The sequence below is a fragment of the Carassius auratus genome, chromosome 27 (genome assembly GCF_003368295.1).
Source record: "Carassius auratus strain Wakin chromosome 27, ASM336829v1, whole genome shotgun sequence".
NCBI classification, from domain to species: Eukaryota; Metazoa; Chordata; class Actinopteri; order Cypriniformes; family Cyprinidae; genus Carassius; species Carassius auratus.
In genome coordinates, this window is record NC_039269.1 from 17,608,887 (window position 1) to 17,625,367 (window position 16,481).

A 16,481-nucleotide genomic window follows, 5' to 3' on the forward strand; every position below is an offset into this window, starting at 1 on the left:
AGTGCCGGATGTAGGCTATCAGATTACATTATAATTCAAGATATGAGGCAAAAATGCCTCATATAAATGTTTTTAATATTTATGTCATGATAGTTGAGTAATGTCTAATTAAAACGAGAGTGTTGCTTTCCCAAATGTCAGCGCGATGGCAAATGAATTGATTTTATACAATAGCTCAACTAAAAAGATTGGACTAGTATCGAGTGTGTTATTTTAGTCAGAATGCTGTCTATCTCTGTTTTGGCATGAAAAAGTGTTTAGCAAAGCCAAAGTAAGACCAATTGTCTCAAAAACTGAAAAATGCTGCCTTTGGAGGATGCATTCCAAGGTAGGAAGGCATCATCTAGGCATGTCGGAATTGAATGTTAGCTTCACTTCCTTCTCCTGAGATGCCTTTATCTGGCCAATTTTTGAAGGCAGCATACTGTAGATGTATCATTCTCTGCCTTTGATATCCCACAATCCTGTGCGTTCCATTTTGTGACAGTTAAGCCAAAAAATAAAGATGGCGGTTGAAAGTTGCGGTCTGTGGTCAGTTTGTGTCTAAATGTATGTTTTTGATCAACATGATCAAAAACATACATTTCCAAAGCATTTCTAGAGAGAAATTAATATTGCAGTAATGAAATAATAAATATCATCAATATCACCAAAGCTCTCTAGATTTCGCTGTAGGCCATTAAACCATTACTCTGCCTCAGAGACCTGTCAAAAATCAGTTTCATGAGGTGCCTTCATGCAAAAACGCTACCTGTAAAGTCACTGCCTGATACGGCAGCAAGTCAGCTGCCTAAGCTTTCGGATGCAGTCAAAAAGACAATCACTAGCTTCGTTTCTAAACGAATCAGCCATTTTGAATGAGTCAGTGGATCACTCATAAAGACTTGCTGCCACCTACTGGCGGCTTTAGTGTCATATTTATTTATCCATGACAGGCTTAAACCAACCAAGGTGCTATCTCTGCACACTGCAAAATATGGTAATCACATCCAAAGCATTAATTTTGATTCTTTTGAGCAGTTCAGAGGTGGACCTGATTCTGTGTTTTGGTTCATTGTCCTGCTGCATCACCCAGTGTGGCTTTAGCTCATGCACAGATGGTCAGAAAATCTCTTTAAGAAGTGTCTGGAATGTTGCAAGTTGTCCAGGTCCTACAGTAGCAAAACAAACCTGCACCATTACTCTGCTGCAGTGTGACATTGTTACAGTGGAATCATTACTCGCTATACACCAGGAAGCCTTGTATCTTCCAAAAAGTTCCATAAGTAGTTTTCCACAGGGCCAATCTGGGTAATTCTAATTATTATAATGAAATTTTGTTCTTTGTATTTTCGAGGGTGTGCATTGTTTAATTTAAAATGTTTTTAAGAGTAATTCAGTTTGACGAAATTATGAAAATTACTTTTATCAGTTGTTATCAATACAATAGAGAACTGTGCATGTGCGTCTACATTAAAAGCAGTAAGGGATCGAGGTGAGAACAGACGTTGCTATGGAAACCTCAAGAAAAGGAAGTGCTGGCTATGCAGTAAATTTCACATTAAAATCTACATTTCCCAAAAACAACATACAGTATTAATCATTAAAATTATAAGATTTTTCATTAAAAACAACCCAATCTATTGTGTACTTTTCTAAAAAAAAAATTTAGGACAGTTAAAAGCTTGCGATTAATAGACACAAATACCTCACAATATCACAGTAGTGGATTTTTTAGTCCAGTGCTATAATGGTTTGAGTTCTGGGCTGTACTCCAACATCCACCTACTGCAACCTGTGTGACTCCTGCTACCGCAACACAGAACATGTCATGAGATTTGGGTCAGATCCATTTAGTGAGTCAGCACCTTTCACTTCAGCACTGGGAGCACAGCAGGAGCCGGAAATTTAGTCAAAATGTTTTTGTTTTTTACTTCTCCCTGAAAAATTACATGCTTATATAAAGTTAAATACAAAATTTGAGACTTTAGTTAATTAAGCAGATCCAGGGCTATGTTCAGTTTGGCGACAGAGAATATATATATGGATTTTCTGAGAGGCCGGGATGCTTTCCTGAACTCTGAGTGGACAAAACAGGACAAATCGTGGATGGTGGAGCAGCACACTTATTTGAAACTGCCTCCTAATCTAATTAAAGCAAAGATTAAGATTTCCTGACTGATGCTAAATAAGCTCTGGCAGGTCACCCAGGTATTCTAGGCTATGCCACATGTTACTGTTTGTACACTATAATGACTCTATATATCTGTTTTACAATTTATACTGGTAATTTGTTAATAAATAAGGCTATCAACTTGAAAGACATGCAATATAGTCTACTGAAATATTTCTTATTAATTTCATAATTCTGTAATAGTAAGAGTGGCACATCTCCACTTTAAATATCAGATAACATAACACAATAAACACTGATAAGGAGTGTTTATCACAATTATCAGTTTTTATTTTAGTGTTTTGCCATTAAAATACACTGCATATCATCAACCCAGGTTGACATTGTGACTGTCCACTGTCTAGTGGTGGACAGTGACAATGTCAACCTGTATTTTTATATTAACAAAACATTGTGCCAGTTAAGGCAATGTATAAAAAGGTACTGATCCGGCCCCTTTTGTACCGAAACAAAACACACTCTATGAGACCTATGGGAGAAACACTCATGAACATTACATCTCTTTTTCTCGCTGTTGCCTCCTGGTCATGATTGCTTCTCTGTAAGGAGATTAAGATGGCATGCGTCAATCCAGGATTTGGAGAGAAAGAGACAAATGCAAACTAGTCTTGTCCAATGGATAACATTTTTTTTGTTCTTCCTGGCAGACACAGGTTATTGTTTTCTATTTGTTTTCTAGTAAAAATATCGAGGTCAAAATAAATTACATCTTTTTTTTTAAGTTTATTGTTTTCATGTCCCCCTTTGTTTGACTTTTTTTTTTTTTGTCAATTGTGGTATGAAAAATAAATGTAATTGAACGTGAACTTTGAAAATGCATGAATTATTTTAATTTTAAACTATTTTAATTTTATAACATCATTTAAAGAGGTCTACATATTTCTACTGGAAACCATGGAAAATAAAAATACATAAGTAAGACTAGTTTAATGCCCCGTTGACAGGTCCAAATTTTTCTGGGTACTTCCCCCAAAAAATATAAACTACAAAAAAAAAAAAAAAAAAAAAAAAAATAGCACAAAAAAACACACCTGTTCTATATTTAGAGATCATTTGAGAAACAGCTGAGTTGTGTAGGCCTGACAATTGGAAAAGGATTATGCTCATAAAACTGCTCATCACTTCATCACTTTCAGCATCGCAATGATTGTGCAACCTGTCACGTGGAGGTTACACTTCAGGAAAATTTTAATTTAGACATAGTAAACGTCCAGCATAGTCAGAGCACTCTTTACCCCAGTACTGGTGCACACACAGCGTATTGTCTGGTACATAAAAGCAATGATGCATAGCAGCTCAAGCTCACATGGATTACAGCTGAAAGCAACAGATGGGACTCTCTCTCATCACTCCCTCACAAACACAAACACACTAACACACAAGATCTTTTACCTTTTTCTTGGGTGGCATGCCAACTTGCTCGCTTTTCTTTTCGTTTCTCCACGATTAACAGCTTAAGTAGTGGTCAATTTTATGCTCTCATAGCCGAGATTGACCAGCGACTGAGAAATATCCATGTACTATCCCCTTTAATCTGTTCTGTCCCAGGACAGCCAGCCAACTTTGTCAGATGAGCCCTAAGCAGATTTTACGGCATGTTTTGCCCGTGGTGAAAATCATAAAGTCGTGAGCCTCGGGTTTCTCTGATGGTTATCGCAAACAGTGACGACCGAAAGTCTCTCCATGAGTGGATACACAAGCAGTGTGAGCAGTTCTTGCTGTCCGTGGAGTTTGCCACACTACTCCTCCACCCTCCCCCGCTCTGAAGGGCTTTATTCCACAGCGTGGCATCTGTTGCTCCGAGCACGAGCTGCAAACCTGTGCGACTAGCAAAACTGCCGTTCGGTACCTGCCTGGTATATATTAGGACATCTCATAGATATAATATTTTTATATGAAGATAAAGATGTTTGCCAACCACTTATTTTAACTTTACGACTACACCTCACTACACTACACCTCACAGAGCAATCAGTAGATTTAAAATTAATCATGAGTAGAGATTTGTGAGCCCTGGGGAGTGGGGACTGCTTAAAATGTCCTTTCAAGTTGGTTTGCACCATATTTTACTACAGTATATTAGCGATGTCATTAAAAAAAAAAACAAATGAACTGTTTTATGTCTCACAAAAACACACTATACTGGCGTTCCTGATTGAACCACAAATCGGTTGAGTAAATGATTCAATGACTCAAATACAAATGCTAGGATATTACTCTTATTATTTATGGCATATAACACAGAAATGGTAAAGTAAGCTATTCCTACCCCTAAATGAATCGATCTCACTCAGTGACTTATTCATTTGACAGTCACTTTTAGCCACCTACTGGAAAAATGCCTGCTGAAATTACCCATTGCTCTGGAGAACGCTGCTCAACCAATGAGATTTGACTGGAACTAACTGCTTAAAACTTATTGTTCTTAAAATCAGACATTTCTAGATCAGATCAGATCATACAGCATAGGCTTAATAACATGCTAATTATTAACACGACGAAACATGACAGAAATTTTGACATTTTAAATGCATAAACAACAGCAGGAGTATGATTCACAAGCCTCACACATGGATCAAACACTTTACACTTTTCCATTGTAAACAAATATTATGTAATTATGTAAATATAATTGTTTTAATATGTGGATTTCTCTTCTAATTTCGTTTAAAAACTACAGAAGACTCTATCTGTCTATCTGCAACGGTTGGGTGACAGACTATGGGGACAACAGATTATGTAATGTTTGCTTTGAATTTCAGTGCACTTTTAAATGATATATTTTGAGATCAGAATACTTATATTGTATGCACTTGTTTTCAAGTAAACCATGTACCGTATTTTCCGCACTATAAGGCGCACTTGAAAGCCTTTAACTTTCTCAAAAAACGACAGTGCGCCTTATAATCCGGAGCGCCTTATATATGGATCAAGGCGCTCTGTCAAAATGTTGACATTCCCTTTAGCACAGCTCCATCTAGTGGATGCATAACGCAAACCCAGTCAAATGTTTGACTGCGGTATCTTCTATTCTATGCGCTTTATAATCCGGTGTGTGCCCTATATATGAAAACAGTTCTAAAATAGGCCATTCATTGAAGGTGCGCGCTATAATCCGGTGCACCGTATAGTGCGGAAAATACAGTATTGACTTTACTACATAAAACATGGCCAGAAATTGTAGAATGAATTTGCAACAGAAAAATGCTAAATTTGAATAGTTATTATTGTGATTTTTTTAAACAAGCCCTTTATATACATACAATATAAGGCCTTGTAACTGTATACTTCACACTATTCCTTAGCCAGTGTGTAATAATTCTTAATTCAATCTCTTATTTCAGCATGTGACAGATGCTATAAAGTTGTCAAATGCAGAAAGAATGGGAATGCAGTAATACAAACCTTGCAGGAAAAGTGAAAAGTAGAAACATATATATATATATATATATATATATATATATATATATATATATATATATATATATATATATATATATATAGTTTCATTTACTTTGACTACAAGCAATACAATCTTTAAAAATATATATATTTCTCACTTTTAAGTGTCATCAACCTACATACACACACACAAGCAGCCATGAAAATTCTGTGACTACACAGATGCACTTACTAAATTACTAACAAATCTTAGCATGAGACTCTTTACAGAATGGGATTTCTGTGGAGCATCCGTTGACCATAAAAATGTCTGCTATATTGTCCTAGTATAGATTACGTTACCCTATATGGCTAATGCATTCCAAATGAGGACACAGCTCATCGCCTGTTTATAAAATCATAGCATACATTTAAACATACATAAATACTACACGGAAAAATATTCATGCTCATGGGAATGCACATGTACTAATATGCATGTGAAAGCACATGCAGTTGGATTATGCTTTGCTCTCTCTCTCTCTCTCTCACACACACACCCACACCCACACCCACACACACACACAGTGAATATATAAGCTTCTTACAAAGGGGTGTGTGTAGTGTAAAGCCATGCTCAGTAATACACTGCTCAGAAGGGCACAACGAAGTTGACACGCACTGCTGGAGTTCTGGCCGCACCTCTCTCCTCTGGACCATTCAACCACACACACACTAGCTGGAAGACAAACATCTGTCTGACCTTACAATCACACCAGAAATGATCAGCCTTTCAGTGGGAGACCACAAATTTCAACTCTACTGCTCCTTAGTTCCTTAGTAGTGACCGTTCATACACAAAAATAAAAAATAAATAAAGTCTTTTAAAATAAAAATTAAAATATCATAATTTACTCACCCTCATATCACAACCTGTCTGATTATCTCTTCTGTCTTTAAAAAAAAAAAGGGATCTGCAAGAATTTTTTAACTGTTTCAATACAATGAAAGTCAACAGGGTCCAAAACTGAAATCAAATGTCTTCTTTCGTGTTCCACAGAAGAAAGTAAGTCCTATAGGACTGGGTAAATCACAAACTCTCTGAGGGATTCAATTTGGTTATTGCTAACTTTAATGAATATCTGAATTTAGCCTAGTACCAACCTGAATATTGGCCTCTTTTTATACCTAAGATGTTGTAAATCTGATAGTCTGCTTACAATACTCCAGAAGAGCTTAATTTGTGTTTCTGGGAGTTTTTTTTTTTTTTTTCAGTAATCCTTGTTCTTAACAGCATTCAGGTCACTCATTATGCCTGTTTGAAATGCGTCCTGGAATGAAAGCATCTTTCCTTTCACATCGGTTTGAATATGGCATTAAATCAAAGTTGTAAAGTCTTCAGGGAGTATGGAACAATTTTTAGTCTAGCTGAGCTGTGTTTTGTGCTGTTTCAAACCTCAAACCACTTTCGCAAGACCACTGTACTAATAATGTCAAACTAAATTATATCATGCATAACGGCTAATGTTGTAGCATACTTTATACTGCCATTTTTATATGCAAATGATGACCTTTTTTAAACAAGTCATGCAATTCTGATCACAATCTGGCCCTTACAAACTACAGCTGTAAATAGAGAGTTTTGTGCATCCTAAAGTTCATCTAAAGCCAGTTGTCCCAATGAAATTCATGTGCTTTGAATGACAACTTAGCTAGACACCCACATGTTATGTACCTCAGGGTTTACAGTTTTAGTTACAGACAGTACTCACCCAAGAGACGTTTTTATTCTTAAGAGTTCTAGGCATTTCTGCAAAGAGGACAAGGAGAATCGGTGACTGATGCCCTCAAATTCCAAGTTCACCTCTGAGATCTGTAGCTCATTAGCCCTGATGTCTGGTCCCACTGAAGTTAGGCTTGGAGATGATACACAGTGGCCATCAGCCACCACCTACATGATGTGTACAGCAACTGGCTTGACCAGGACATGACGAAAAACACAAAGTTTGGTCTTCTTGTCGCTATCATTTTCTTCCTCCTCAGCCCCTCTGACTGGCAATGCATTCAAATACTGCATGAACATGCTACGTAACATCTGGATGATGCTCCGCCCCATAGTGCTGGAGGCAGGAACTCAAGAGCGGCCAATCCTGCCCACCCAACAGCTGGGAGAGGAGATTTAAAATGGTAGAAAGAATAAGGTGGAGCACAGGGCATGTCCTGCATAGTGTTGTCAGACAGATTGTATGTCTCTCTAAAACAGGATGAGCAATGCTCATAATCCTCCAGAACTGTTCAAACACTCTCTGTCCTGCCTCTGGAATAGGTCAAAGCACTGAATACTGCAAAACAGCATTCTTTTCATAACCATAAACTTACACTAACCTTGTCTAACTAGAGTTAGGGTAGCGCCATATTTAATTTTTTTACAATGAGGCTCCCTGAATTCCATTTCTAGCGAAGGATCCTCAAGTCATGAAATTGCAACATGGGTCCACGGGTAAAGATTTGTATTTCGTTCCCATACTTGTTTTCATCGGCTTGAAGGTCTAAACTGTATACAAAAAGTTTGGTAGTAACCACAGAAGAAACAGACCTGAAGTACAAGTCTATGGTATATTCTATGTTAAGTTATAGGCTACTCACTACAAGCTGTCCCTTTAAAAATGAGAAATGCAGGACAACTGAATGGGGTAAACCCACATTTTATAGAGAGACGTGTTTTTAAAAGATTCTTAAAACTTATTTACATTTCAGCATCATGTTTTTAGAACACTGTCATGTGCGAGACATTCATCTAGAACAGTTTACATAGAGAGAGAAAAAAAACTACGATGGGAATGCAGATTTGATCACGTTATAATTCAGTCAGGGGTGTTCGCACACTGTGCTAAATGTTACACATTTTTATTGTAGAATTTATAATAAACAAACAAAAATTAGCAACAGTATTAAGAAACTGTTAAGTTAGTTTATGGCACTTTAAAGTAGAAAATTCTGTTAAACAAATAGGGTAAATATCCTTAGTAGGTATAAAATACGTCAATATTTTATTGAAAACATTAGGCTAATTATTAACTCTTAGTTGCAGGTGTGCTATCAACTAACTTTACATGTGTGGATGATAGGAAAACTACCAAGAAATATATTTTTTTAATCTATCAGTTAATCAATCAATCAATATACTGTATCAATCATATAAGGAAGCTTATTCTTAAGCATCGCCAGTTTTCAAATAAAATCAACACCCCTGCTCAAACTTAAAACTTTTGTGCCTGCATTAAAAGGATAATTCACCAAAAAATATCATAATTTGTCACCCTCAAGTTGTTCCAAACCATTATGATTTTTTTTTTTTTTTCTGCTGAACACATGGAAGTCAATAAGGACCAGCAATTGTCTGGTTACTCACATTCTTCAAAATAACTTTTTTATGATACAGCTTTCAGTTTTGGATAAACTATCCCTTTAATTCCCTTCATTCAAAACCTATTCAGCTTTGCCATTTTTGTAACACATGACTCCTCACATAAAACAATAAAATGCTCCCTGCTCCAAAAGGTTATGAAATACACTGGCCTGTTTCAAAGGTGTCATGTGTGCACATAAATCAAGTGAGGAAATGTGAGGAAAGCTCCTTATCAAACAAAATAAAATGGGTATGCTCAACCTTTTCATTTATATAATGTGGTGTATTTGAATGCCAGAAATTGGCATTAACAGAGGCATGTCCTTCATCTGGTGCCATCCTGTGTCTCCAGTATTCTGGCAGGATCATGACAGAGAGGGGTGATCTGCCATTAGCCACTGCCAATAGCCAGACAAACACTTAATATAATTCAAGTTCACTCAAGTTCAATAGCTGCCAAAGAAAAACAAGACTTGAACGTTGTATTGGAAGAACATTAAAGTCGGTGCTGAACTAGGCCATGTTTCCAACCCTTCCTTTCATATTTAATCCTTAATACTTCATCTTGTCAGGTTAAGCTACTTTTAAGTTATAGCATTTCCACTTAATGATTTCTTTATGAAATGATTACGAAGTCAGTTTTTTCTTACAATATCATACTGATGTGAACCACATCTAAAAAACATCTGAAAAACAAAAATGTACAACTCGGTAGTTAATGTAAGCCAGTATGAAATCTAAATTGTGACTCTTACACAAATACTCCAGTTTAAATCCATGTTAGGGGATTAGATACACAACAGAAACCAAGAACACATGGCAGGGAATTGGAACAGGCAGCACCTCCCAAGTGCGCTTCAGAAGCTTAACATGAAAGTTCAATCCATCCAACACATCAATATCACACAAAACTCCCACACTGCCCTGCTCTATTCTACAGACAAAAATAGATATTGGAATTTGCTGGAAAAAAAGCAACTCACATAATCCTTTTTGTCTTGGTTTCTAATAAAAATATAAAAATAATCTTTAAGCAAACACAAAAACACATTTGCAGCTTGTTTCCAATACGTGACGTAAGCAAAGAAACTCGCTTTATAACAAATTTGCTCTACAAAGAGAAAGACCAAATACATTTAGATTAATGATTGCAAAGACTTTTTTTTTCCATAACGTGAATCGAGTTTTCACAATATATATGGAAACTGCTATTAATAAAGTCGAGTTTATTTTTTAGTCCATGTTCTTATTCACTCCACAACAAGGTAGGCTATTTGAAAAATGGCACCAATTAAGATGATTTAATTGAAAACCAATTTTAATATCTTAGTGCTTAAATATCTCCAAATTAACCTACAAGTCGCGCGATTTATAGTTTGACTATCTTCTTGACTCTTGACTGTAACGTTACCGAAAATACCAACAGCACATTTCTGAGGATTTGGAAACATCTGACGTAGCGGTTACAGTAAGAGATGACGCTTTCCTTTTATGATTTCTTTCTTTCGAGTTCTGCTACCTGACACTGCATACGTTCTGAGGCACGATAAGCCTATTTACTACCTGTTTGCTTTGACAGCTTTGAGCTTCTGTGTGACTGTGATCCCCTTCCGCCTGCTCTTTGGGGATTTAGGTATGACACACAGTGACTCACGCGTCTCTCATTCTGTTCTTCACACACACTCACTCATTCACTTTCTCTCCATGCGGCAGCAAAAACGTTGCCTAAAATAGCAGCGAGTCTATTTTTAGACCTACGTTTCAGTCGAGTTCCCGCAGAAACGTGCTTGTACGTCAAATGTTATGAATTATGAAGTAGGCTACACTAAGAAATACTGTGGTGGCGGATGTAGTAGTGGGTGATTTGTGGGATATTTTCAATTCCCACCGCATCATCAAATGCTACTGAGGGAACAGGTTGCCATTTTGAAATCACAAAAGTCCAGAATGCAAAAAAAAACAGTTCGGACAGAAGTAATGACACACATTTCACCCCTGTTTTCAGTATTATGAAAGGTAACATACACAAAAACATTCGAGGTAAACTTTAACAAGGCTCAGAATGACAATACGTACCATTATTTCACACTTTCAAGTTCTAAAAGTGTATCTTGTGACCCTTACTCAGAATTGTTTGTTTATAGGTGTATATTTCTACTCAATAGCATCCTGGTGATGGAAAATCACATAAAGCATGCTGCGGTTACTCACATAGGTGGACTGTTCTCTCTGCCTGTGTCCCAGACCACAGCAATACATCAAGAGAACATCCAGGGGGGTCGTGATGATGGTGCAGCCAAGAAGAGAGTCTAAATCACTCTTTCTGTGACACACAGCCTCTGGATCCCTTTCCGTACGGGACAGCCATCACATCAGTCTGATGAGAGACACAGCAGCATCAGCAGCAGCAGGTAAGTGTCTCCGTACCACACAGCCTCTGGTCCAGCCCATAGGTTTATAGAGCGTATAAAAAGTGGACATTCCTCCACAAACGGTGGAAGAATGTGATGCAGTCAGTCAGAGTGAGTGATTCACATCCTCCTGCTGTCTTCCCGATGCTCGAGACCAACAGGCTCGCAGTCCCGTAGGCTCCAGGTATGTGTGCGCGATTTATTTGTTCTTCTCTTTCCTCGTTGAGTTCCTCTCCTTATTTATTTACGCCAGCCTGCGCCCTCCCCAGACATACCCCCAACACCACCCACCCCTCCCACCGCCACCCCTTTTTTTTTAAAGACAGACACAGGCTCAGAGTTTAAAATTGATACACGGTGTAAATGTCATTTTCCTGCCTGACTTTCCCTGCGTCAGCTTGTCCCCGCCCACCCCAGCCAATCAGAATGCAGATGCGAGCCACGTCTGGGTTGCCTTGTCTCCAGTCCGCACAGGCAGAGGAGGCTAGAGTCCATCATCTGCCGTCTCTCCTCCCTGCTTTCTGCTGTTCTCTACCTCCACTGTGGATTCAGGCTCTTTCTGTCTCTTTTTCCCTCTGTGCAGCCAGGGATGCTCCTGGTTACCCGTGTTACACCCTTGTGTCCTTTCTGTTGCTGTGCTTCGCTGTTTCTCTCACTCCCTGTTGCTACACTGCATGCTAGAGCACTTAATGCAGGAGAAACACAGGCTGAATTCAAATGTCCTCCTTCCTCTCTTTGAATCTCAGCCCCTTTTCTTTATCAGTCAGTCCACTCCTCTTCTTTATGTATATACTGTATGTCTATATAGTGTCTGTCCTTGCTGTCTCCTCTTCCTCTCTTGTCTCGTTGCTGAGGTGGCGAGCAAGAGGTCTTGCAATTTCATTTGCAGCTTCTGTTCACATGCTGACTGTCAAGTTTAACGGAACAAATTAAAATTAAGCTCTATTCTGAAATCTGTGGGAGGCACGCTAAGGCGAACAATTCAGTCACACTCAGATATGGATTTTTAACGTCTCGTTTCGAGGGAATAAATCCCACCTCATTGGTTAGATGAGAATAATGCTGAGCTGAGAAAATAGGCTTGAAATAAGCATTCGAGACAGAGAAAGAAAGCTATCATATTCAGAGGTTTCTTCTTGAATACTTGCACTTAGGATCTTATATAACACAACATCTTGGCCATACACTTCAAATCAAGTAAAAACCTATTTGGCTAGATGTTAGGTAAGCTTACCTAACAATATAAAGTAAAAAAATAACAAAAAAACTATTCTGCTATTTTACTGCAGAATGCTGTAAAAAACTGTATGCAATTGTGTGTGTGTGTATATATATATATATATTATATATATATATATATATATATATATATATATATATTATTAAACTGACCTATTAGATAACTGTGTGATCTGTATGAGTTCTGTTACATCTCACACTTGTAATGCTCTCAAGGTTACAAACACTTTACATGGTATCTGACAACAAGTATGACCATGTATAATGAAAAAACAAAAATGATAGATGGAATTATAGCGTGCAGCAGTATATGAGATGCAATGAAAGGGGATTTCTGAACATCATGGAAATTCAGAAGCTATATCTTATAATGTGCATTATAGTTGAATCGAAGTATTACTGTTAGTCTGTCCAACAGTCAGATTTTTATAAAAAGCAATCAGGTTTTACATTATGATAACATGTCCTGGTATAAGATCAGCTTGCATTACCTTAAGTCAGTATCAACTTTAGCTGCACTCACTCACATGCTGAAATGAAATCCAACAATAAACGTGTGCAACATCAAATGTTATTAATAAATTGCTGTATTTTACAAATTTGAAAACATGACATTGGCACAATGAATTAAAACGCACTGTGATGCATAGAAAAACAACAAAACAGAAAGCCTTAATACATGTAATAATATACTCAACATATGAACACAAACAGCATTTACACTACAAAGTCTGGAATAATTAAGATTTTTATTTTATGTTTATGAAGAAAGTATTTTATTCTCAACAAGCCTGCATTTAGTTGATCAGAATGCCAAACAATTATCATATTAGAATGATTTCTCAAAAATCACGTGACACTAAAGACTAGAGTAATAGCTGCAGAATATTCAGGTTTACCATACAATTAATAAGTTACATTTCAAAATGTATAAAATATAAAAAACATTATTTTTAAGTTGTAATAATATGTCAATATTACTGTATTTCTGCTGAAATAAATGCAGCCTTAGTGAGCATAATATACTTTTTTTTTTTTCAAAAACATTTTTATACAAATATATTCTACAATAAATATGAATAGAATGACTAAACATTTAGATGTCTGAGTTTTCGTTTTGGCCACCAGTAAAAAAAAAAAAAAAAAATCAAGAAATATGAAATTTATTAAAAAAAAAAAAAAAAAATCTTAACCCTAAATCGTAATTTACAATCTACAATACATGAGCTGTGAATCTGCATGGAATTTCATAATGCCCTCAGAACATGCTTGCTCTGTTCAGCAGTTTTAGTTTAGTCATAAAGACAAAGTACATGAAAGATACCGTGGTGAAAATGTTCTTTAGTATGTAGAGCACAGGGGTAACGTACCCGAAAACAGCCAATAGGCATATACGCACCACCAGGAAGGGCAAATCTTGGGTGAGGACACTTGATGAAGCAAGCAAAGGACTGCCTGGAGTTATAACAACACGCAGGATGGACAGATAAGCCAGTATGTAAATGGGAAACACCCATGCTGAGTAATAAACCGAATCAGTCCCGGCCACCCTCACCATTTCCACGGTGTCAAACCAAAACATGAAGGTGGCCACAAAGAGGTCATGCCGAGAGTCTCGAATCCAGACAAATTTAAACGGACCTGAGTAAGAATGAGAGGAGTAGAGATATGCTGTGCTGCTGGTACGAGAGGTGCCGCCTTCATCTGCATCCCTCCAACGTCCTGATAGTGTCCCATTCCTGACCGGCGACCTTGGAGACGCATCGACGTCCCGTCCGTTAGCCTGCAGCTGTCCGGACACGGATGTCACCTGCTCCATGTGAGTCAACACTGGGCCTGGCATCTCAAAATCCAACTCTGATCCACTTGCTTTTTTTAAAAAAGAGGATAAAAATAGAGCACAACTTAGATGGACAGATCATTTAATTGGACAAGTTTATCGGCGGTTATCTCTTACCCTGTCCCGTCAGGCGAAGAGGGCGAATTTTCTCCACTATGTCCACACAAATGAGGGAGAACAAGACCAGAGAGACCGGGAGCTCAGTGAAGCGGTCACACTTAACACCAGCATCAACTTGAACCTGCACAACCATAAATAGACCAGAGGGTTGCAGAGAGAACAAAGAGTCATGAGCAAAAAGCTTTTTATCGTCCTCAAGAGAAAAATGAGGTGAAAGACTGAAAATGGAACAGTTTGGATGCATCACCAAAAACTAACTACACGAAAACTGCTAAACTGGACCAATGTGAAGAGTCATATCTTCACCAGTCAAAAACCAAGAGAACCCTTTTCAAAACTGGTAATACATTGACAGTTGGCTGTAAAACAGATCTATTCACATTCCACAGTCTATAATACCCCATCTTTGGGTTAATAGAAAATCTGCTGGTCTACAGTGAGTTACTGAGTACCTCAGAGTGAATCTGTTTACGAAAGGTTTCTGATGTCTTGATGAGCCCTACGGTTTTTATTACAGTTTCTATTACGGACATCATTCTGAAAGTAAGATTACAAATGATCAGTATATGGTATATAAACATTCAAATGGATACATTTTCAAAATTCAATGATCCAAAAGAGTATGAAGTGCCATTAGGAACCTGTAAATAATGGTTCTTGGTAGTAATATAGATTTTAATAATCATGAAGTGCTCAGTCATATGGTAGATTCCTAGTGAGATGGAATAATGCATTACCTTTGAGCTGGCTATGATTATAGCAAAGCATGGTAAAGCGCTGAGGATCACGTATCCAAGTGTAACAGGTCTCCTGCATTAGAAAATAAGAGCGTTTTCATTGATGAACATGATAAGCATCACAAACTAAGAAACATAGTTTAGAAATTATGAGCATAATTTCTTATAAAATGGGCTTATAATGCAACTTGAGTTTATAGTTGATCAATAAATTTCTAGACAATTTATTAGACATGCTTAAATTAATTTGAAAATATTTTAGTATTTTCTCACATAGTTCTTCTATAGTTGAATAGAGCGATTCACATTGAACCATTAAAGTCAAAGGAATGGTGTAGTAACCAGTCACAAGACATGCATTTCCACTAATATGAAAATTGAAACTAATGCTGATTTTAATTATGAATAATGAGAGTTCATGGATCATCTACCCTTATAAAACAGTGGCAGCATAGAAAACGGTTTAGTACTCACCAGTTGGTCACTTCTGAGAAGCGATTTGTCTTGAGGGTGAAGTACTTCAAAGGAACCCACACAAACAGGGTTACAGACGCCACATAGGCCACCGAGGCCGCCACACCAGCCAGTAGCAGTGACACTAGCCTTCACAATACGAATGACAGATGCAAAGCGCTCCATTACTACAAACACAGGAATACAGAGACATGCGAACTGCAGAAGCTCATAAAGGATGAGTTTGACAGTCTTTCCAGAGAGCATCTTGACACTATGAGTTTTCAGTAAATTCCTCTATGAGTGAGCCGTCACTGAATGCATCTCTCACAACTCTGAATGACTGAACGCTCTGGACTCTGTACACTGCTGCTGCTTACACTGCATTCTTACAGTGCTCTTTTACTGCCACAGTAATGAAGCAGTCACGATTCTCTTTTTATGGAGTTACAGGAGCAAAAATGCCAGTAGCAAACTGAAACATAACAGTCATAATGACATGCACTGCAATGTCGCAACATCTTAGCACAAAACAGGAAAAATGCTTAATAATATTTTTTTTCTTGCCTTATAGTATTTTGGTGGAGGCTTGCAAACTACAAACAGAAAAAAAAATAAATAAATTGGTGTCTTTATTTTTAGTAAGACTCTTTTAAAGAAAAAATACATTTACTAAATTAACAGTATTTTTTGTATGTGTGTGGGGCTGTTTGTTCTC

The 16,481-nt window shown here is 37.4% G+C and overlaps 2 protein-coding genes across 5 annotated transcripts in view; both read right to left on the reverse strand.

Annotated features, from left to right (window-relative positions):
* The window catches only part of cacnb2b (calcium channel, voltage-dependent, beta 2b), a 26,353-nt gene extending 14,817 nt beyond the window's left edge, over window positions 1-11,536 (reverse strand). For 2 of the 4 annotated variants that reach the window (XM_026206319.1, XM_026206318.1), the window contains exon 1: window positions 11,175-11,536. In XM_026206319.1, coding sequence (XP_026062104.1) covers window positions 11,175-11,222 — 48 coding nt within the window. In that variant the 5' untranslated portion in view covers window positions 11,223-11,536. Of the gene's footprint in view, window positions 1-3,565; window positions 3,917-11,174 lie in introns of those variants that run through there. The other 2 variants (XM_026206321.1, XM_026206320.1) reach the window with 1 other exon arrangement.
* A 2,265-nt stretch (window positions 11,537-13,801) lies between these two features.
* LOC113046412 (transmembrane protein 236) lies at window positions 13,802-16,130 on the reverse strand. The gene is given in 5 exon segments (XM_074559821.1): window positions 13,802-14,482; window positions 14,571-14,694; window positions 15,311-15,383; window positions 15,785-15,889; window positions 15,891-16,130. Coding segments are annotated over 5 exon segments (1,053 nt in total). The 5' UTR covers window positions 16,031-16,130; the 3' UTR covers window positions 13,802-13,871.
* Between the last annotated feature and the right edge of the window lie 351 nt (window positions 16,131-16,481).